The following is a 24,377-nucleotide window of genomic DNA, read 5'->3' as shown; positions in this document are numbered from 1 at the left end:
TTGTCCCTAAAGCTGCCCCCTTTTCCACCCATTAAAAGCCAAAACTCATCTCAAACTCGCCCTCAGCTCCCTGAGAACTTCATCCTCTCTTCGCCTCAGCTATCCTGCGGTCGACCATCCTCCTCCGTATCTGGCCCGGTGGATTGTGCCCACAACAGGCCTTGCAGATCGGCCTTTTCTATCCCGCCAGGAGCGCCCCCCTCCAAAGCGGCCTCCCACCTGTTGGTGTCCTTTAGAAGCCCGGGCCTCTCCTGCGCCTCCTGTCCGGCCCAATCAGGGCCCTGACAGGGGGGAGCCAGCCTGTGAAATCACACCTCTCAGCTGTTCACACTGGGCTCGAGACACCCTACACCCCTGCCGTTCCTCTGTTCAGCCCCCACGCCCCACCCTGCCTCTATTTTACACCGAATGTCAATGGCTCCTTTTTGGAGGAAAAAAAAAAAAAACGGGAGAAAGAGAGGGATACAGAGAAACAAGGAAGCAACTGCACGATGGGCGTGTTTTATTGGGTTTGGGGGTACAGTCAGAACAGCAGTTCCAGCAGGAGTCACAGCTGAAGCCAAGGTTGAGTTTCATCCTGAGCTTCACTTTAGTTTCATTGTATCGTTTACAGCCTAGGAAAAAGTGACGCTCGCTGTTGTCAAAGCGCTCAGCAGCCTCTGACAAAAGCCATTTTTACGTGATGACATGATGAATTGAGATGATCGCCTTTTGTGAGGAAGAAACACAGCCGACCAAATGTGGTGAATCCTTTGATAAACCGTGATGTAACCCCTCTGTTAGTGAAGCACAGTCAATGATATGTGAGGAGTGTGAATAAGTTATATGGATCTCCTTCTTGTTGCACCGTAAAAACTCAGCAATAAATTCTCCAGAGGCCACAAGGTGACCATCCTGCCGCTACGACACAGAAGACAACACTTAATGTAACATAAGATAGATCGGTGGGAAAGTTGTTCACAACTATCAGCTGATAATGCACTGCAAAAAGTTGTGTGCTCGCCAAGATCTAAAGTCTTTTAGAGATTCGGTCAATTAACTTGTTTAAAAAGTTATTTCAAGGTGTAAGGTGATTTATTTGTCAGTATACAACATAACGAAAAGGGAGTTTGTACCTCCTTCATGCATCACAAACATACATACGATCGGCCTGCAGTTATTTCAGCTATGAACACAAATACACAGACGTGTACACACCCAGGAAATAATTCTCTGGTGCATTTTTTTAATTTTGTGTCATGGGGAACGTAAACAGTTCCTATCTCTATCTTTTAATTCATGGTATATTCTTGAATGGCTCGTGAAAATGTCAGAAAAAAACTGAGCAACTTAGCAGTCCAACAAGCTCCACATCCTTTTCTTTCAATTAAAAAATAGAACTTGTCTCTAGTAACAGCACTCAGGGACACTTATATTCAGTGTTTTCCCTTTTTTTCTTGTTCCTTGGTGTAAATTGTAAAAAGTGTGCTTAGATTAAGAATAAAAATAAAATTTAATTGTCTGATTAAAAGTCTGATCTTGAGAAATCTGATGTAAAAAACAGCATTTTGAACTCATGTCAAACCTTTGTACACTTAGGAGAGCCTGTGTGTTTCTAGACTGAACCGTCTTATTTCAAGATTTCTTGTCAAGTGAAATCATCTCGATAATTTCACTTGTCGGAAGTTACTTTCTCCTCAAATTAAGTGTTTGTTTCAGGTGGTTTAGCTTTCCTTCTTTTGCAGTGTGTTATGTCACTAATACACAAAAATGTCACTTCAAAAATAAATATAAAAACAAAAAAAGCAATGTGTTTCTTGCTTGTAACATGTTAAAAAAAAATTGCCAATGGACCAAGTAAAAATAGTTAATAGTAGAAACATCCCATTTATCTCACTGAAACACTACTTTCTGGGTGTCTTATGTTAAGTGTAATGAGATATTTCTGACTATAAATTAGACAAGTATACTTCATAAAATGTGCTTACTGTACTTAAACAGATGTAATGTTTTCAGTTTTTGCATTAAACAATTTCTCATCAGCCAATGTGAACCAACCATCATTATTCTTGCTGTCATTCTCCTCTAAGTGATCATATAGAATCTGCAGACCCTTATATGACAGTTTTCAGGCATCTGTGTGACCACAGAGCGACCAATACTGTAGAGGCTCGAGCTCGGGGGTTCATTTTCCTCTGCTGCAAGCACAAGCCGCTCCACTAAGGTCAACACCTGTGTTCTAAAATCAGCGGCGGGGTTGGGTGTGATAGGAACCCGGGCCTCATTCACAGAAAGCTCGAGCTCAGAGAGGGGGGCTTATATTGAAACCCAATAGTCTCGCTATTTTCGAGGCACTCGCCGTCCACAAATAGCCACCCCACCGCATCTTTGTAGCTCCCGTTTTTTCTCCGCCACAGGATGTTGTCTAAATTGGACAGTTGTTCGATATTTCCCATGGCCCCGAGCCAGGGTGTATCACAAATGCAACATTTCCACTAATGTCAGCTATGCGCCAAGGCCTTGGCAGATATATCTGGCCACTCGGAATATCAGATAACTTTTGTTGTTTGAGTGGATTCTTGGCCCCTCGCACCGGACACAATGGTTAAGACACAAATCATAATCCTGGTGTTCCTCTTAACGGGGCAGCTGACCACCGTCGCATAGTACCGGCTCAACGAACTCAGCGAATCATCAGCTTCTCTTTCATCGTGTGTCATGAATCACGCAAAAGGGCTCATCTTACTCTGTGATTTGCTTTTCATCTGTCAACCCCTCTTATGTTTTATTTATTTCCTTTCTAATCATCAGTCTGGTGATCATTTATAGATCCAATGAATCCCACGAAAGGACAGATTTCACTCCTTCACAAGTTCATCGAGTCTCTCTTTGAAAAGAACAATTAAGCTAAAGAAAGAAGACAGCGCAGGAGCTCAGCAGTTGTGTTGCATGTTATCTACAAATTGGGTCAGTGAGGTTATTTTTAACCCGTGTTCACATACCGGGGCCCCCGTTTGCTAATCACTTTGTTCCCCTCTGTCATACCCATCCACCCCGTTGCCAATGTCCCACTGCTTCTGGGGAGGTCACAACACACTCTTCTTGGCAGGAGGAAATAATTTCCCTCGGGACAGCAGGTAGGAGTTAGGGAGACTAACCTCAGAGCAGTTTCTTCTCCGGTGGATAGCATGGATTTCTATTGGTATAAATAAACTGGCAGCTGACACCAGACCAGGTCCTGCACATGCACAGGATGGGACAACCTCACAGATTAACCGCCTGTGTTTTGGAGGAAACTCTCTGCAGGAGGTGGCGAGTTACATTACATATCAACTGACTTTTATGAAACACCTCCTGTTTGATTTGATGTTTTTTGTAGATTTTCACCTGTAATATCAGTATGTTTTGAGATGCTACAAGGCGGGTTTATGTTCACAAATATAGTCTGAAAGTGTTTAAACGAGGAATAAAAATAAAAAAATGCGAGAGAGATACTATAGATTTGAAGCAAAGAGCAAAAATAAGCAGCACGTAAAGCAAAGAAATCAGAAAATATCAAGAAACTGGTAAAGGATAAGAATGCTTCGACGAGAAACCAACGTGTCAAAGTGAACTCCTCGATCCGGTGCCATGTTGCTGACTCATGACGTGGTCTGACATTAATGCCACTCAAACTCTGTCCTTCCCTGGGCACACCAGTTGCCAGGCCTGAGGTTGACACAGCTGTTGCAGGGAGCCTGGTCCCGTGTGGTGGAGGCAATGGAGCAGAAAGGTCGAAGGTCAGTGGCATTTAGGCTAAAAGAGAGAACAGGTGATGGAGAGGTGAAGGCAACTCACTCCTGTGATTCACAGAGGGGTCGGGAGGATTTTGACGGATGCTTCAAGGTCAATAGGTCTGAGAAGGAAGCACTGGAAAAACTACTTATTCTAATGATACAGCGAAGGTCTCATAATGAAGAATTGTTGTTTCACCTTGAAACAATGTAAAAACTTCTCCTTACCCCAAAAAACTCATAAGATAACGTAGAATAAACTTATTTTGACCACTGGTTGGAAGCCATAAGATTTTCTTGAAATTTGGCACCCTAATGAGGCTCTGGTCTGTTACTAAAGCCCCAAAAGGTGTCATGAGAGGAAACACGTCCCTGACTTTTCTCACCAATCAAACAATTAGGACATAAAAGGGTTCTAGGTGTGACGCCAGGGCGCGTGTCTCCACTTTAAACGGCCCTGTTGTAATGGTCAGGTGGCCCCTGGTTGACCTGGTGACAGGTGAGCTGCAGTGTGGGGGATTGGTGCGCACCAGAGCATACAGGTCGAACCAGACTGTGTCGTTTTCTCACAAATTAGGGAAAAAAATGTGAGTTGTGGTTGTTAAGAGCCCTGTTGTGACTTGTTTATTTTTAAGGCCCTGAACTCTCGTTGATTTTATCACTACAGTATTAACATGATACACATAGACACAATATTTGACTAGTTTCAGTGAAAACAAATGCAGCAAGGACAGAATCTAACTTACAGTGTACACAAACCCGTGTATAAATGTACCTGTCAGTTTAACCGTATTTCAGATAGTCCATATCAGTATGAAGATAATAACTACAAGGGCAACAATACAAAGATGTAATCATTACAAGTCCACAGTCATTAAAACAGACATCTTTACAGGAATAATACCTTATATTTTTTTAACCAATTAATCGACACGTACATTTGTACATAAAAACATATTTCTGTATATAAATTAAATTAACTGTACACTGATAATGTAGCATAATATGGATGCATCCATATAAAGATGCATACAAGCAATAAAAAAAAATCATTTCCAAGGTAATGAAGCGTCCGTCTGGTAAACTGGATAAGATCATATATGAGAATATATCTGACCATTTACTATTACTGGCCCACTTTTTTAAAAATCATTTTTTATCTTGTGTATTTTAACCCATGGCAGAGGGAAGTTCTTAAGTGTATGTGTGTCTGTGTTTGTCTTTGTCATGTCCTTTTGTTTAGTTATATATTTTTATTACACCATGTGTTTGCTTTTGAAGCCAAAGAGGAATTTCCACAGGAGTCGACAACAAAGATTTCTGTTCTGTTTTTTCAGTGGTGCTTGCAATTAATTGGAAGTGTCCGTTGAACACTGATTTCCCCCAGTTAAATCGTGCTTTCAGAAAACCTCACAAGAAAAATGTAAATTGTATGCATTCTCACTTAGTGCAAGTAAAAATGCCATGTATGACGTAGAAAACCTATAGAACCAGTAGCCATTAGCCTCTTATAGCATCACTCTCTTCTCTTACATATATCCATCATGAAACTGTTCTCCCTGCTGCTATATGGAACATATTTTCACCTTTACTGTGGCTCCTGGTGGATGAATGAATGCGGACACCCAAAGTGCCTGTGGGGGTTGTCAGTCAGCTGCCTGACTCGCCACCAAAAGGCAATGACAACTGCAGGAGAGGCAGCAGCAGCAGCACCAGTGACGCCGAGATGAAACAGAGTTGGGGTTTATGGTGGGCAGGGAGCGGGAGGGGGGGGATCAGCTGAATCAGCCGTCCAGCTGAGGATGTTTAAAGCAGGAGTCAGCGGTGAACAACGCTGGTCTCTGTTCTGCCTGTGGTCCATCCTGAAACCTGTTGAGCCTGTTAAAACAACACGTCATCTACAGTCTGTCTGAGCTCCAAAATACACTGAAAATGTTTGCTCCCTTGTTCTTCGACAGAGGTACTTGCATCATCAGAAGAGACAGAAGGCGTTAAAGAAAGTAATGAATTTTGAGCTCCTGAATATGAAAAAGTTAAGTCCCCGTTGAAATATCGGTGCCTGAACGAAGAGACCGCCATCAGCTCCTCAGGGATGAAGGAGGTAAAGATCGTTTTGCATTCCAAAATTTCCAAAATTTTGCAGAAACCATGTCTCAGATTAATTTGATTTTATCCTGGTGCATTATTAAATATTAGGAATATTGTTATCTGGGTTGCTGTCTTTCCATAAAATGGTAAAATACAATATTATCATGGCTCTGGGGTGCTTTGTCAGGGTTTTGTTGATATTTTGGTAACATTTAAAGGATTTCCACCTCAGATCTCAGTGAAAAATGTCTCAAAATTGGGCAGATGACACCAAAACCTTTTGAACAACATCATCACAAGGGTATGACAAAATATGCTTTTTCTCAATATTGGGAAACAGAATTTAAGCATGTGTGTGTCATGATATTTGAGGCCTACCCTTTAACATTTTTTGAGCTCCCTGGTATTCTTGGGGTTAAAGGTGTTAAGGTGCCCCACCTTTTAGGGCTTTAGTAACAGCGGTGTTCTCCTTCTTCCTCTCTTTCCGTTTCGTCCTCTCTATTTACTGTTAACTCTGCAATAAGGCCTTGGATAGGTCTGGACAGTCACATCTGTTGGTTCTTTGCTGAGGGAAAAAAAGGCCCAGAACTTTAAAAACATCTCTAAAACGACACAAACAGTAACAGGTTGTTACTTGTTCTATTTTGCTCTGAAGTCAGAATCCTTTCTACGATGACACGATATAATCTGGGCTCGCTTATATCTTGTGATTCAATGTTCTTGTTATTATCTCCATCCCGCATGTCGTAGTTCAACTCTGCGGGTTCAGAGAAGATTATGGGCTGTCAGTGAGTGACTGTGGTCATAATCAACCATTTGCTGACCTCTGTTACTGGAGTACTGTACATCAAACATCCACAACATTTACTCGTGAGTAGCTTAAAAAAAAAAAAAAAAAAGCTTATAAAATAAAACTCATTGTAGATTAAATCGGTGGTTTCACCTGCGTATGAGTTGGGACATTTACCCTCTAAAGTTAACTGTTCAAAATCGATGATTAAAGTAAAAAAAAAAAGAAAACAGATGTTTGATCTTCTTTCCTCTTGTGTTAATCATCTCATGTGACCCTTTAAAAGGAGCTTGACCTTTACGTTGGCAACCACTGGACCAAACTACTTAAATGGATATAAAGTCGCAGTAAAATTAAATAAAATAACCCTACAATTACAACAAATGATGCTAAAAAGCTATTTACACATTGATGCATCAGTGTTAATATGTACTGTAAGTCTCAAGGGCCTATTTTCTACAAGACTTATTTAAATATTAAATATTTTAAGTACATTTAGCTGTTAATACTTGACTGTTTTTACTTGATTTTGACTGCCGGACTTTTACCTGTAATGGAGTATTTTTACATTGTGGTATTGATACTTTTACTGAAGTAAATCTGAGTACTTCCACAACTGATAATAATTGTATGATAGATAATACAAGGTTTGCATATACTGTAGGTACTTTTATGCTATGTCCTCAGAAATTTGCTCCATCCAACCCCTCACCCACCCAACACCTCCTCTCGTCCTCTCCATCCCCCTCATGGGTGGTAACAGCTGTGGTGTCACCCCAAGTCACATGACATGGGCAGGTGGGAGAAACCTATGTGGGACATCCATCCCCCCTTTCTTCCCTCCTATTCTCTCTCTCTCTCTCTCCCCCTCTTTCTGTGAATGTCAAACCTCACACACACACACAGGCACACAACCTCCTCTTTTCAAGGGTGTGGCCATTTTGCATGGCTGGAATGTGCTCCGTGTTTGTAACTCATACTGTACGTCTGATCTCCTACATTGATGAGATTCCACAGACAGAAATCTCGTCTCTGCTTGTAGCTGTCGCGTCAGCTACCGGAGAGCATCTATTCTATAAGGAACCACCATCATGTAAACCTTACCGTTCTGTGTTTTAAAGATGTGACACCCAGTTTGTTTCATACCGTGCAGCTCCAAAGCTCTGAGGAGTTTAATTTTAAAACCCCAATGTGACAGTCTAAAAACACTGATTTTTAAAAAAAATTGTAATGTAATTGATATTAATAGAGGATGTAAGAAAAGAACAATTCAATCACCTTTTTCAAGTTTCATAGTTCAGGAGCCGAAGCACATATTATGGTTATTTCAACATTTGAGAAAGTTTTATTGGCTGAAGTATTTTATTTCTACCTTAAACTCACACTGCGTTTACCCTTTTTAAGACTAGCTAAGTGATAAATAGATAGATATCTATTTGACACATTGGGTATCTTGTTTGTGACGAAGGCATGGTAACAGATGGAATAATGCATACTAAGTTATTAATTTTTTCGTTTATTTAACGTGGATAGTAAATATAAAGAACAATGAAGACTTTTTCTTATTTGAGCTTCTTTTATGTGAACTGTGAGGTGACAAAGATGGGCAGCAGGTAAGTGCAGGGACTGACATTGTCGTTTAACTTGAGGGTTGAAATTCAAGCACTCATATAGAGAGAATCTACTTTGCTGTAGTGCCCTTGTGCAAGGCCCTGAATCCCATTTGACACCAATAGTGCTGCTTTCTAGTTACCTGTTCCCTGTGGAGCAGGGAACCAGAAACACTCATCGTTATTCGATTATAAAGAGAGTATCTTTTAAAGGATTTGAGCTCGCTGCACCAAATATCACAATTTTACTGGTACAGTTTATTACACAATATGAGCATTTACATCACCTGAACATCTGATTCAACCACAACAAACATAGTTGCCTGCTCTACAGAAACAGCTTCTTCCTATCACAGCTGCTCTCAAGTTAAAATAACTACTGTAAGTCACGTGGTCAACTATATCTGACGTTAATAAATATTTTTCAACCTTTATAAATATTAACTGAGCTGTGAAACACAGCTAATTGTCTGTTATGACTTTTTATTTGGTGTCGCACTCACAAGTGGGAACACAATGTGCCGTTTCCGTTTCTGGGGACAGTATTTACGAACGGACTGACTGGCGCTTGGAGTCATTTAGCGAATATTCGCACATTAACGTTTAAGTTGTCGTTAATATCACAGTATTCAGTCACGTAAACCCAAATAAAAATAACTTTTAGTTGTAGACAGTGAAGACTGAACACGAGACAACATGGCGGCGCCCGTTGCTGCTGTGTCCTCTTCAAACTGACCAGTATTTAGGAAACTAATCACAACAGAGGTTTGTATCGGTAAATAATAATTTTAGAAATATGTACGAGCTTTAGCTGGTTCCGTACCAAAGGGTGGACCTTTTCGGCTTATGTTGTTAACACTAAATGTATATATTTGTTTAGGTTTCATGAGAAACTAATTAGCTAAAGCCGTCTATCAGCAGTTTGTTAGCTTAACTTACATATCCGCTGCTAACTGTAGGTGCTCCACATGTGATGCACTACATGATGAGCCTTACATTTGTGTCTTTTCTGCAGAAGATGTTGCTGACAGCTCGCAGGCTGTCCAAAGTGCTGCAGCTCACCCTGGCGGTCATCAAACCAGATGCTGTAGCTCATCCTGTGATGTTGGAGGTGAGCTCAACCACCTCACTGTCTGTTATCCTTTACTTCCTTACTTCTATTAGACTGTCTCCAGGGGTACTCAGGTACACCACCTCAACAGTTTAAATAGTGTCTTTCACCGTCAAGCGCTGTGACTGTCATGCCATTGTAACTGTAGAGAAGTAGTTCAGTATTTTGACCTTTCTGCATGACAGGATTACATTTCCACCCTTCAGACCTCTGTGCATTGTAGGGAGGTGAACACTGACTCCCCCCTTCTCAAAATAAGATGACACACACACACACGGATGATCTTTCAATACTATGTAATAACCTTTTTATTTCCGCTAAACAGATAAATATACTCAAACACCACCAACAACAGTTCACTAAATAGAAATAATACCCATATTGTCTGATTATTTTTGACTCAATATACTCTTACTTTGACTGGATTTGAACAAAATTTAACAGAGAACTACACAAATTGACTTTACACACTGAAATACAGGGTGAACAATAATAAGTTGTGATTCTGTGTGCCTCATTTAAGACTCAGAATTAAGTGTTTTCAAGACGTCTTACTTCTATACAATACCTTGAAAAGGAAAAACATTTTTAATACCACAGGGCAAAATTGATTCAACATTTTAGAATTTTATTAAAAGATAAATATAACAAGGCTGTAACATGATAGCAAGGTATGACTTGTCTAGGCTAGAACAGAGAACAGCAAAATGAGTAAACATAAATATCACACTTTAGATCAGTCCTTTAAAATATTTTCAACTTGCTGTCTGAGAGAAGAGAGATAAAGAAAGTGCAACTGGTACTGGTGTATCATTACTGCCTTTCAAATATTCCCAATTGATATGTATTGTCGTGCAGCAGTTGCAGTACAAAGTAGGACAGAGTGCAAATATGAAATATAAAAATGTGCAGGGAGAAAATATAGATATCCAAAATATACACAATGCCAACAATATAAACAAGGTTAACTGTCAGGATAATAAATTGCAGGTACAGGCAAGTCTACATGGTTAATTTGTTGTCCATTATATTCCACATTATGCCCCCAATTTAGTCATGCTATAAGATTGATATTGATGAATAAATGAAACATTTGATCACTAAACCAAGGTTCTTTATCCTTCTGTTCATTTACTGTCAAATAAAATCATAACGTTGATTGACCTTCTCTCCTCTCACTTTATTAAACAGTAAAAAATCATTTCCATTAACTGTCTCGATAGATTTACAAGCCCCAGGGCCTCAAAGTCATGATAATCATGAAATATTCCATCAATTTAAAGCCACATAAATCAGACCAGTTTATGTCGGCTGCGAATTTAACAGAGAGCAGGAGAATGACCTTTCATATCAGAATATTGGCTGTGTCATCCTTATGGCAGGTCTAAAACTGGTAGATGATATCATTGTTAAAAAATATAGAAATGCTCTCCTTTTTCCTTCTAGCAGTTTTGATCCAAACACAGTATTTACATCAAGTTTATGGATGATCATCAGCTACTGTATGGCACACGGTAAAAACATTATCTTTCTTTCTCTCAGGCTCTTCACCAGAGAATCCTGGATGACAACTTTGTGATCGTCAGATGCAAAGATCTCGCGTGGAGGAGACAGGACTCTGAGAGGTTTTACGCCGAGCATTCAGGTGTGAACTCAACTCATCTCTGAACTCATTTATTTCACTGAACAAAGGTCTGCTCTAGTGACTCTATCTCACCGAACAAATGAGTAAGCAGCCTATTTCAGCTGTCGTGTGTCAGTTTGAAACAAGTGATTCACTTCTCCCCTTCTTGCTAGAGCATCCACGACTTGTTACAATGATAAATATTCTGCCTGAGTCAGACATTGAAGAACAGTGTTTAAAATATTTTAAAGTTAAAATTGTTTAAAAATATCTGTTTGACTTGCTTCTGTTGTTCTTCACAGGGCGATTCTTCTACCAAAGACTTGTTGAATTCATGTCAAGGTAATCCTCCACACAAGTGTATATTTCCCAAACAGTGACTGAAGCTGTGATGAATGTGGATCCCTGTGGTTTCCTGTCTGATATAAATAAAATGCAATAACGGAGAGATTTCCACACCACATACCCCACCTGGCTGACAGATGAAAGTGCTCCTATTTCATGCTCACCATTAAATCTCGCCCTGAAAACATCACAGCAGGAGTTTCAGATATCAGCCATGTTTAGCATAGCATCCCTGGAGCAATTGTCTGAAAGTCACCATGCAGCCTCCTCACAATAGCTCCACATGCCCCCGCGGAATTGCAAAAGTTGCTTGTAATCAAATTGTCATCTCACGGCAGCCCTTCTCTCAATGCTGTCAGTGTTACAAAAAGCATCCAGTGTTAAAATGTCTGTAAGAGCCACACAGACCAGAATATGCTTAAATGGTTCTGTTGTTGAATTCTTCTCCCACAGCGGTCCGATGCGAGCGTACATTTTAGCCAGAGAGGACGCCATACGTCACTGGAGAGAACTGATGGGACCGACCAAAGTGTTCAGAGCCCGGTACACCTCGCCTGCTTCCATCAGGGGCCAGTTTGGACTCACAGACACACGAAACACGACTCACGGCTCAGGTCGGTAGTATGCCGAATGTGATGTGATTATATGTGGAGTGGAACAAAAAAAAGTGGTGACCCTGGCATAGAAAACTGCTTCCTGTAGGCAACTGCATGATGTATTGCACTATGTTTTATAGAAAGAAAAATAGCCATTATATAACTATAAGCCTGTGAATGATGATAATTCATACCTCCCACTATCGAGTAAACTTTAAAAATGTAAAAATGAGCGAACAAGGCATTGACTTTATACAAAACCATGAATTTAGACACCCTGTACTTCATTTGACCATTTCAACCAAGCTCAAAGATTTATTCTTAGTGAGTACTGTAAATGTTTAAGATTGTCATATTTTTAATCTCTATCCACACCAGATTCTGTTGAGTCGGCACAAAGAGAAATCAGTTTCTTCTTCCCAGACTTCTGCGTGGAGGAGTGGATGGAGAAGGAAGAGCCTTCGTTCAGATCAGGACAAATACGCTACGACCATCAAAAACTGATCCACACGCTTTCAACGCAAAGCTGATCCCAGAACTGCTGCTACAGTCACTTATCCCCAGGGACCTCGTAGAAACTGTTCGATTGCTCAAAAATGCAAATGTGTGATGATCCCAGAAAAGTGCACGTTGCCTGTTTTTTTTAGTGCCAACATGTTCATCCCATTAAAACTGAGTGTCCTCGAGCATTTCCACATATGTGAAGTAATTTAAAACAAGGACCATAATTGTTTTTATTTAATTTATTGTCATTAGAAAACACGAACAACTAGATAAGAAAATTTAGCGCTGTTTTACAAAACAACACGACGTAGTAAGACAGTTGATTACATCGTCCACACAAACCTTTGTTCAGGCTTCACTGTAAATAGTGCAATCATCACAATCAGTTTCCTGAGCCTTACGGATTGTAGTACAGCAGCAACTACATGTCTTGTTTCAATGTCAAATACCAAAACTATATAATATTCATAATTTATTCAATAATGTGTAATAATACTATCATATCTTTTACATATATTTATCATCAGAAGCAGCTAAAATTGGGACAAAATGCTTTTAAGATTCACGTGTGCCAAGTTATGATTTCCTTTCAACGGCTGCCACTGAATTCTTTTGGTCTGATACTGTACGCACTGTAAAATGTCATGTTTTGTGTTTTTTTCTGACCAGGCTACAGCTTTTACAAGTCAATGTGTCAAAGTATAGTAAAACATACTTGTAACAGGCACCATAGAAATACATCTTACAGTGTTAAACACAACACATTCTAGGTTAAAGAAAATGAGCCATGTTTTCAATATGGAAATCGAAATCACACTGTTCAAATTCTCAGAGCCCTTCCTGTGCTTCCGTCAGCCGTCAGACCTCAAACATTTTCCCACATAAACAAAAAGTTCGCTAGTGTCACAGTTATCTCCATTTTTCTTTGGCTTCTCTCCTGCACTCAGGTGTTCTGTGCGGTCACCTGTTTGAGGCTTTCCACTGGTTTCATGACCTCGTAGGTGGTGAGGGACTTCTTCACCTTCCCGTTCTTGTCCACCTGATGGATGCTCTGCGTCACCGTGATGGTCACCTGCTTGGTCGACATCCGATTTTCCTGCCATTTTGTCTGATAATGATGAAAAATATTAACATGAATACAAATAAAAAAAAAATACAATACTGACGTGGAGTTTGTTTTGAATGCAGATTGTGGCAATACAAGAGGGGGATATATGTGGACATATATCTAGTAAGGTCCTCCAAAATCTTATTAGATCATCTATAGACAAAGGCGAGAATATACTGTTCTAGCATGGATCATTCTTTAGCTGTTGTGTGCGACAAGTACCAAATTTATGATAGTGCTTATGACAATGACAACGCCCGTTAATACCCACAGCTTAAGCTGAGGTTTCCACACACACAAATATATACAGCTTGCTGTCACGTATAACAAAAAGTATAAAAATTCTCACATTTGAGAAGCAGGAACCAGCAAATAATGGGATTTTTGCTTGAAAACTGACTGGAACAATTATTCGATTATCAAAAATAGCTGTCACCTACTTTTCTGACAATCAACTCTTAGTTATTTCAGCTCTAAATGTAACACGAGTAGGACATAAGAGATGAAAACAATGGTCAAAGATGATGACTTGATTCTCCAAATAAGTCTTCCACAACTCATTACTTTTACTCAATAAAAGAAAAAGAAAGAGGTGCTTCGTTATTCTAAAAAATTGACTGGGAGTGTTTAAAAATATCCAGGCGAGACTCTTACAATCTCTTCAGTGTGAAGAACACTCCTGCGCTGCACTGTAGTGCCAGACGACGGTAACACCGCCTCCTTGGGTGGAGAGCCCAGAATTGCAGGGGGGCTGCTGGGCTTCACGTCGTTCAGACTGGCTTCAGACATGGCCGAACACACCTTCAGGTAAGCCTGAGCGGGAAGGGGCACGCCGTCCTCAAAGAAGTCTGGAACTGGAAAAAAAACATGGAGCAACTAAACCACTGGAGTCTGAAAGCTGAATCCTCAACATGTATTTCTAGTTTGTATCGGGCCATGTTGTGAGTATGTGAACTACTGATTGTCAAACAAATCAAAGGCCCCTGACACTGTGAGGGAGCTAATGATATTTACCCACAATGGTAATTATCTTGACAGTATTGGATTAACAGTTTCATAAATTATCTGTATAATTTAAAAACTTAAATTTAAAGTTGATTTAAGTGCTGAAATGAGGGATGCATGGGGAATTCCAGACCGATACTGACGTCTATGTACAGGCCTATAGCAATGTTTGGCTGATATATCGGTGCATTCTGAGCTCAAACTGTACAATATTTTCGACCAACAGTAAATAATAAAAGCTGATTGAATGTTATTGGATCTTTCTGAGCAGAGAAGTCATGGTTCTGACCTCAAAATATAAACACTTTCTGGGACAGGATGATTATCATTCATACATTCACAATGCACTCTTCCAGCTTTGGGACACAATGGCCTGTTTATGTGTTCTTTCAGCTTTCATTCATTACAATGGCTCCTCTGAGTATTTTTCTTTCATGTTAACGCAGAAATGTTGTATTCCAGCCCTGCCAATATCACTATTATCACCCTATTTATGACTCACAAGTGGGTAATTTGTAAATCAAGCAGCATTAGTCACAGGTCAGAGAATACAGATTATAGCTTACAGGTGCATTACTGCCACCACTGAACCACTGTGACTGCAGCGTGGAGCAGTGAAGTGTGATGAATAATGGAAAACACTCTGAAGCGATGTGGTGTGTACGTCAAGTGTGGGGCTAAGTGCACTAAATGATGTTCAACACACATTAACGGTGTGTGGACGTGACCCTAAAACACAAATACAAAGACTTTTTTTAAAGGAAATTCTGCACAGTAATGCTCTACATGTATTTTACATTTCAGTGGAGCTACTGTTTGATCCAATCTTTGCGGTGCCAGCTGCCGATTCACTGGGCCAGTTCAGGAGCTGTTTTATCTCTACAGAGACGACCTTCGCTGGATTCGTCTTCACAATTACATCAAGGCTCCTCGGGTCTGCGTTCGCCAGCAGCTGTATCTGTTGCCATGAGAGCCAAGACCTGTTTGAGCACAGCGTCTTTTGATGCAGCCTATTAAGCCCATTTCCTGTTTCATCTCCCCTAGGTTCAGAGAGAACGCACCTACAATTCAGCGGAAAAGACGGCAGAAGCATGGTCAGATCCATCTGTTTTCAGGGCTGTACTGTGTGTAGTGACTAACTGCACACAAGAAAAAGAAGAAAAGGCTTCCAAGCATCCTTATGTCACATAATCCAAGGGCACCCGCTGTGTTTTTCATCTCCACTTCAATTTTCCTTGCGCGTAATGGATTCTTCGCTGAATCAGACTGCAAAATGTGTCTCTAGGATTTTTTCCTGCAGGGGAAAGCAGATAGACGGACACATGCCGTACTGTATGGGCGTCACACTTCACTTTGATGTCAGGAGTGTAAAGAAAGGACCTCTCGTTGCTAAATCCGGTGAAATTACTAATAGCGCCATGACTCAAAGCACTGAATAAAAGCCAATATTAGACAAAAAAAAAAAATAAATCTAATAATGTAGCAATTAAAAATGTTTGTTTGGTGCAAAAACCCACAAATGTGGTATAGAAATGTAAAAAGAGGAAAAAATAAGATTGGAATTGCAAATGTACTGTCTTCCATGGTGGGAATCTAATTAACTGCTAATTTATACAATCACACATGTATAATTAATTTGTTCGGCAGTCAAATTACAGCCTGTTCCTGTTAGAGGAGATCAATTAAGTATTCATTCATCCATCCATTCAACCGTCACTTATTCTTCTCACCGGGGCTGATTGTTTTCTCAGACGTGAAGCCTGCCTCAGAGCTCTCAGAGGCGATGCTCTGGATGGACGACAGGGGGATGTCGGTGTCGGTGCTGGTCAGCCACGTCGACTCCGTCTCCTTGGTCCAGCTCTCCAGGTATCGAGGTTCCAAAACATCAGTCCTGCTCCCCCCGCAGCCCATAGCTCTGCCTCAGGGAGACTTCACTTCCCAGCTGGACGTCTCTTCAGAACGGGAAAAGGAAGCCAGAGACAGATTTATTGCTGGATTTTAATCCGATCATTGGAAGCCGTGAGATTGAATGGGTGAAGTGAATTTGTGCTGACCCAGTTCCTTCTTTTTTCTTTCATACTTTACGTAACACACTGTGTAATGATATATATAATTCAGAACAAAAACAATAGAAATGAAAGAAAGTATTTTGACAGTCGATTCATCATTTTACCGTGAAAGTTAACTTAAACTGAATACCTCGACTTTGAATTTAGGGAATTGTGATCACAATCTGTCACAATTTTCTGAAGTTTTCTTAAAGATAGACAATTAATCCTGAAAATAACTGGCAAATAAACTGATGATCACAATAATCTTTAGTCGCAAGTCTAAAATAAACACTGTGCTGTACATTTGACCGGATGATTACCCCCGCCAAGGAGGTTGTGTTTTCACCCGTGTCTGTCTGTTTGTTGGTTGGTTTGTCAGCAGGATTACATAAAAACTAGTGAACAGATTTCCAGGAAACTTGGATGGGCCCAGAATCAATCCTGTTAACTTTGGGGCTGATCTGGATAAAGTAAAGATAAACATCCTCATACCTACACGTCTGAATAGGCCGACTGTCAGTGTCTCCCAAAACAACACACACACTGCAGTGTGCCGGTGACACACGCACCAGACCTTCGTCCTATGTTTGGTTAGGTTCAGGCACTAAAACTACTTGGTTATGTTTAGGAAAACATTGTGGTTTGGGTTAAAACCAGTACATTAATTCTATAACTTCTGTCACAACTGTACCTACGTTACCTAAGTAACTTATGTTACATTATATACATGATGTTACATCACTACGTTAGTAAGTTAAAAGACACTGGACATGTCAGGCGGTCTTCTGAATGAAAGTCCTGGCCTCCTCCCTATACGGACTTTTCTCTCTTTTTTTACTACTTCTCCTGACTTCCTCCTGTGCAGCTGTAATAGTTACTACAGCCACTAGAGGTCGCCACCTCACAACAAACGTAGCAAGCTGTTTTCATTTTCGACCTATATGGTCTTTTTTCTGATGAGGACAGGCGCCACAGACCTGGTTTTTTTTTCTCACTTTCTTTAACATTGTGTTTTTTTTCTAGATTCTCGCTCTTTTGTCAGGGAATGACGCATGAATCTTGACGAGAACATTCGGGTGTATAAAGATTGCTGGCACACATACACGCAATACTCACAGCACAATACGCAGCCGTGGGAGAAACAATCACTCGTGTCCTTCGAAGAGTTGGTTGAATGGTGCCGTCTGTGTTAACTCAGCCTCTTTCACATCTCTGTGCGAGCGTCTGAAAGCGGCATCTTCTGATGGTCGATCAGGTCAGGGAGACCACCTTACGCAGGAGCTGCTCAATCATCCAAACCAGTTTAGTCACCTATGAGACATAGAGACAGAAGGAGGCAGTAGAAGTCAAGAAAATACATCCTTCAAGTGTTTTGTGCTGCTGTTTAACATATATTGGTTGTATATATTTATATTCTGTATTTTTGCTCTAGTTTATTGTAACACAGTCAGGTACACTACTGAAGCTGTCATCTATCTATCTATCTATCTATCTATCTATCTATCTATCTATCTATCTATCTATCTATCTATCTGTCTGTCTGTCTATCTATCTAGAGACAAATTATACTTGGAAATCAATTCATCTTGTAAAGCAATCACAGAACAACCAGATCTATAGCCTCACCAAGGTTAAATTAATGATCACTGTGTGTTATTGAACCCTGCTTTTCCTTTAAATGAGACGCTGATGGAGTCATTTTATTGATGCACTGACACTGAATGTGAAGCTGTACACAAACAGGGCCTCGCATAGATCATCACATCGCCTGGTTTACTGATTTCCTATTCATTAAAACACAGCCATCACGCAGCCATAAAGCGACGGTAAAGGCGCAGTAACTGCACAGCTGTCACATCACCGCAGGCCTGAAGCAAAACGACAGCGTGAAATAAATAAATAAATAAATGAATACGAATAAATCGCTGTGAAATTCACGACAGAAACGCGAAAAAAACGACGCTTGTTTGTAAGAAAACAGTAAAAAAAAAAAAAAAAAAAGACGATGAGGGCTTACTGATGATGGAGATGTCTGTCTGCGTCTCTGCCCGGTGCTCCTCCGAGTCTCCTGACGGACAGACCGGCAACATGTTGTCAGTGATCACAGCCCCCCCGGTGGGTTAACACAGCCTGCTGTCCGCTCCTCCACCCGTCCTTGATTTATACAGAGGCTGTGAATCATCCAGCCTGTACTGTAAGGAGGTAGCCTCAGCTGTTGCCAGGTAAACTTAGATCAATAAAGCCTGATGGTCCACTGTGGTGCCTGTGCGCACCGACGCATGGATTCATGCTTACAGACCGTTAATTAAAGTGCAGTTTGGACCATTAAAATAGCACAATAATAGAGCCTCAAGTCATTGTTATTATTATTATTATATGTTACACATGTCAGATTATTTTCTAATTCAGTTCATGAATATACATAAATAAATAGCACTAATACAAAAAGTGGATTAGGCCTACTTCAAAATCAATTATTGTAAATATAGCTTCTTATCAGGGTATATGCAGGAATCCTGAAGTTAAATTTAATACCTTTTAAGACCTTTTTTAAGACCCTTTCCATACATTTTAAGACCTCATCGCCACGTCTTGTTCTAACCGGTTACATCAGTGACACACTTTATTTGTCATTTGGTCCAAATCTCAGAAGATACATCACTCCCCACCCCCAAGATACTGCAGTCTTACCTTCATAACGACAAGGTATTACCTGTGTAATAATATTACTGGCTGATTTAATCTGACCTGTTCAAAAGGTATGACAGTGAGTTGAAATTGTGGTTATTGATATTCAGTGAAATAAAGGTAATCAAACAGAAAACTAACTTTATAAAAGCTTTTTTATTTCTTATTTTTCTTCTGTCACATTTAAACAGTGAAATACTGATACTGTTAGACTAAGAAAACTAAAAAACATGAAACACAACACAAATGAACACCAGTCATTTGAGTCATCATGCCTCAAGTCAAGCGATGAGGCTTTAACTTTCAAGTCCAGGTCAGGTCTCAGGTATTTTATTTTCTCCCAAGTCAAGTTGCAAATCATGAAACCGTATAAACCGTTATATGTACTTTAAGGGCATCATTAGGAATGTAGTGAAGGAGGCGTGATGTGTGTTTGAATACATGTTCTCCTGTTTTACTGTGGATGTCTCTATATCTTGTTTTATATGTTGCATTTTATCACGCTACGGCTGTTACCTCTGCAGGGTCTCGCTTGTTAAAGAGAGCTTGGTCTCAAGAGGACTTCCTGATAAAATAAAGGTGAAATGAATGAATAATAATAAAATTGTTGCAGTTTTTTATTGAACCATCACATTCAGGACTCTCTGCTCTTGAAACACAAGTGGAGCACTTTAAATTAAAATTTAATTTTTAATTTTTATGTAACCTTTTCCCCTCCAGGCAAAAGAGTCCAAGGAGGGGGAACGCAAGATCTACCTGGCTGTTTAAATGTGCAAATGAACTGGCTGTGCAGAAAGCCAAAACAGAGATTATATTATTTTTTAAATGAAATAAAAAGGAATAAAAACTCCTTTATCATCCTTAAAAAACAAATTTTAGTTAAGTCACCATAAACAAAACAGGCAACCTGAGAGGACTTGTGGAACATGTTTGGTGTTTTTATATTCATGAAATAAGTTTCATAATTTAAAAAATTGCCCTAAAGACATAATCAAAAATGTAACCAAGTAATCTTTAAGAATGGGACCTGATCGCATAAGCCCAATCGCATGTAACTCATAATAAAAATGTAATAAAACAGTAATATCATACAACATTTTGAGGCCACTTATTCATATTTTTTGTTTTGTTTGAAACACAAAAACTTTAAGTACTGACGATGTCCCCAGAAATAATATTTGCTTCACATATTCTGAGGCTTGTAGTTGAACTCCTGACTCCTAAAAAGTATTTTACTGTCTTGCTCAAAAACACTCCCCCTAAAATACCAACAAGATGTTCACTACTCTGCCCACAAGAGGACAGTCACAGCCCACTCCTGTCCTGTACTCTACACAAAGAACTGGGCTGGTAAATGTGGTTCCCATACTCTTAATTACACAGGGTTGGTGTTGTGAATATTTCAGTCAATGCTGCTTTGATTGGTAGATTCAGAAATCTCAGCCAAAAAACAAACAAACTACCATACACTGTCCCAAGACGAAGAGAAGGTGCTGAATGTAAAATAGTAAACGAAAATATGCACTCATCTTCAAGTTTATTGTCACATAGACTCTCATCAGAGCTGCCATGTCTGTAAAAAATATATCCTCTATTAACAGTTGAAAATACAACTGGAGTCCTGCCCTCCTGTGGTAATATTCACTTCACCACAAAGCAGCCGACTCTTTCCTCAAACTCCATCTCGCTGATTGGTTGTGAAGCTTCTCAGCTGGCAGCAGAGTGCACATTCATCACAGTTCTCCGCTTTGAGTTTTGGATTTCCACAATGAACTGTCAAAAAAAACCAATGAACAGCGCCTCTCTTCCTGCTGTATAGAAGTGACAGCTTGTGGAAAAAAAAGATACAGCCGCTATGATGGAGGCGTCTGCTCATGTGAATGAAGGTCATTTGCTTCTGATGTATCAGCTGCCAATGAAGCACATTACAGAAAAACAGAAGAAGAATGGAGCTCTGACTGTAAGATCAATTCTCTAATGGAGAAGCTCGCCACTTGTTCCTGTCACACAGCAGTCGGAGAGAAGGATTTAATGAGCAACAGTTTACAGACTATGCCAGGTCAAGCAGTGATGTCTACTTCGTTTGAGTGCCACTTTTTGGATGAAGTCTTTTGAATTGCCACGACTTGGTGCATAAATCTGATTTACAACTTGTCAACTCTTGTGAAGGTCTTTGAGCGTTATCGGTGTGTAAACGCTGCCCTTTTACCTGAGTGGCTCCAAACCTGTTCACCTTAGGGAACCCTTTTCTTTCGTTGAGTCAAGTGACAACCCCAACTAAGTTACATTGTTTTATGAATATTGCATATTATAACCAATGCATAACAATAAAGGTACAGATATGTGTAAAACAAGCGATATTAGATTATCTTGCAGGGATGACTTTTCCCAATATTTTAAAGAACTTTTTTAGTATTATGTCTTTCTTTGAATTAACAGTCATACATTCTGAATAGCTTTCTCTTTTGACAAACTCAGCATTTTCTGATCCCTGACCCTTGTTCTATTAGCTCTTTGGTTGTTTTAATTGCATACTTTAATACTAATGTCCTACATAATTATGCAAAAATGGCCATCAGTGATAAGATGGGCTATTTCTGTTTAATTAAGATAGTTATTCCTCATGCATGTTGATGGTTTTCTGACTTATCTGCGTCATTAAAGTCATAAAATTAAGACTGCTCTTTATGGCGGGGGGTAAATGAAAGGGTCTCACACTGAAAACAGCTCTGTGTTTCTCTGCTTACACCTGTGTCATCTTTTGTTACACCCCTTAAAATCAAGAAGGCCTCGTGACCTCCTGTAAAGCTTTGGTGACCCCTAGTGGGGGTCAGAAACCCAAGGTGGGGAGCCAGTGTTGTTCATTTGTTTTCACTATCTTCACTACACTGGACAGCCTGTAATGGGGAGTGACAAGAAAGACAGAGCACACTGAGTCCTGAACGATCAACAAGTCAACACTCCAGACACCTCCATTACTTATCGTGAACTCCTCTCTGCTGCACCCCTGAACCTCCACCCTGAAAGCTGAAAGGGACTCAGTTGAAAAGCAGAAAAGCAGAAACGCAGAATTCTGGTTCACTGTGGGGGGGATTATTACATTTTAATTGGAGTCTTGCCCTTTAAATACATGATTTGGTGCAGGTCTGGCAGCGTCTGGGCTGAATAAAATCCCTGTGACTTCCTGCGCTCAGCCCCTCGTCTCCTTCCCCCGTCACCCAGCTAATGAATCTCGCTTCCTGTGGACGGTCTGGTCAATATGAGGCTGGACAGCTTTGATTTGTATGTCCTGCCCCTCTGTCCTATTGGACTGCTGGTCAATAGGCCTGTCTTCCCATTACCCCGGCGATTAATGTGGCGCCCTGCCAAATGCTACATTGGAGTGAATCATGGGTGAGCTCTCAGCGGTCTCAGCTTCAAACAAGGATGCATGCCGCTGAATAATATTGGACATTTACTTTAATGCATGCAACAGACCTCTTTTCAGTGTGAACAGGTCTGTGATACACTCATTTAAAGTCTTGTTTAAAGTCAGACAGAGTATATGTCTTTGAATGATGACCACTAAATGACACAGCACTGAAACCCTTTATTTTAGAGGCGTTTAACATACGTAGGTGTGACTGAGGCCTTTAAATTTGTCATCTAAAAAATGAAGGAATAGTTCAACATTATGGAAAATACACCAATTTTCCTCCTTGCATGAGTTAGATGAGTTAAAAACCACTCTCGTCCACTGAATATTAATATACTTTATGCAGTGCTAAGCTAATAGCTTAGCGTTCTATAAAGAATGAAAACAAGGGGAAAACAGCTGTCCAGCAGCGACAAACTCTGCCCACCAGAACTTCTGAGCTCACAAAAGATCAGTTCAGTTTTCATTTGTTCAATCTGTTACTGAAACGGACAAGTTCTTTCCTGGGTAAAGTGACTTTCTGAAGGTCACTGCGACCTCTCGGCAGCAAAGGAAACGAGCATATGTCAGAAAATGTCAAACTGTTCCTTATAAGGTTCAATGTGTAGGATGTGGCCACAGTTTTTGTTTGAAACATTAAAAAAATTAACAAACATCATCAACAGACAGTGACGAAATTACAGTGTTGCCGTTATGCATTGTTTTGCAGAGATGTTTCCTGAAGTAACCATGCTAACCATGCTAATTTTTACTATTCAGGATTTGACCTGGTCAAGACTTTTGGCGGTCAAGCTTCAAAATGTGCACGTGAAGTCCAAGGTCCTCATGACTGACCCATGTTGAAAAAGTGATAAGGTGCCCTCCAAACTGCCCTTCGAGTGGAGAAAATGTGGGGAAGTTATCCTCTAAGGTTCCCTTTATTATTTTGTTTTTCGATCCTGGAAAGAGACTTATTCGGCCATAAGTGACACATCCTCATATTCCTGTGTCTCCAGTCTGTCTCTTACCATGAAGAGCAGTTCAGTATTCATGATTTGACCTTCAAGTTTTTCAAACAGTAGCTTGTTCATCCCTGCTCATGATAACAAGTATGTTTTTATGACGTATGTGTTTGCGTGTGTGTGTTATGCCAAACTCTGGCCTCAGCGTTCACTGCTTCATTTTTAACATCTGGTCAAGGCTGATAGCGAATAATATGCACTCTCCATCGATTTACAAAGTTTTGCGGGAGCGAAAAGAACCTCTTTTCTGGCAACTTCTGTCAGGAGGGGGAGTGAATGTGCAGCAGCGAAGCATCCAAATCCAAACTTTCACTGGGAATTTAGAGAGACAGCCAGCGAGTTATAGCACTGGAAAACTAATTAGGATGTTTTGGGCTTGGAAAGGGGAGAAGTTGCCTGCAATGACAAAGGATCATTAGTTTTGCTGTCAATTTCTCAACTGTCAGGTTGTGTGACGGCTGCAGTTATACCATAGTGTCTCAACTCTGACCCAATTATTTAAAAAACACTTAATTTTGTGATTTATTCAACAATTAAAAAAGTTATATTCTACACAGTCATGCACCTTGGGAAAAAAAACAAAACACTGCAATGTGATGCTGAGATATTATCATGTTCACTTGTCCAGATTCCATCAGCAAATTGTTGATTTTGGAGCTTCCAGCGGGAGGACGAGCGGCTTATCCAGA

At 40.2% G+C, this 24,377-nt stretch overlaps 2 protein-coding genes across 2 annotated transcripts; one reads left to right on the top strand and one right to left on the bottom strand.

Annotated features, from left to right (window-relative positions):
* Positions 1–8,809: 8,809 nt before the first annotated feature.
* On the top strand, positions 8,810–12,880 carry nme6 (NME/NM23 nucleoside diphosphate kinase 6). The gene is made up of 6 exons (XM_073492903.1): positions 8,810–9,005; positions 9,256–9,351; positions 10,894–10,996; positions 11,278–11,317; positions 11,774–11,934; positions 12,295–12,880. The coding sequence occupies exons 2-6, from the start codon at positions 9,259–9,261 to the stop codon at positions 12,444–12,446; spliced, it is 549 nt and encodes a 182-aa protein (XP_073349004.1). The 5' UTR covers positions 8,810–9,005; positions 9,256–9,258; the 3' UTR covers positions 12,447–12,880.
* baalcb (BAALC binder of MAP3K1 and KLF4 b) lies at positions 12,880–16,444 on the bottom strand. The gene is made up of 3 exons (XM_073492904.1): positions 16,264–16,444; positions 14,183–14,382; positions 12,880–13,528 (listed from the first exon to the last, which is right to left on the bottom strand). The coding sequence occupies exons 1-3, from the start codon at positions 16,442–16,444 to the stop codon at positions 13,364–13,366; spliced, it is 546 nt and encodes a 181-aa protein (XP_073349005.1). The 3' UTR covers positions 12,880–13,363.
* Positions 16,445–24,377: the final 7,933 nt, after the last annotated feature.

The sequence above is a fragment of the Pagrus major genome, chromosome 22 (genome assembly GCF_040436345.1).
Source record: "Pagrus major chromosome 22, Pma_NU_1.0".
NCBI lineage: Eukaryota > Metazoa > Chordata > Actinopteri > Spariformes > Sparidae > Pagrus > Pagrus major.
This window is presented reverse-complemented; position numbering and strand designations above follow the sequence as displayed.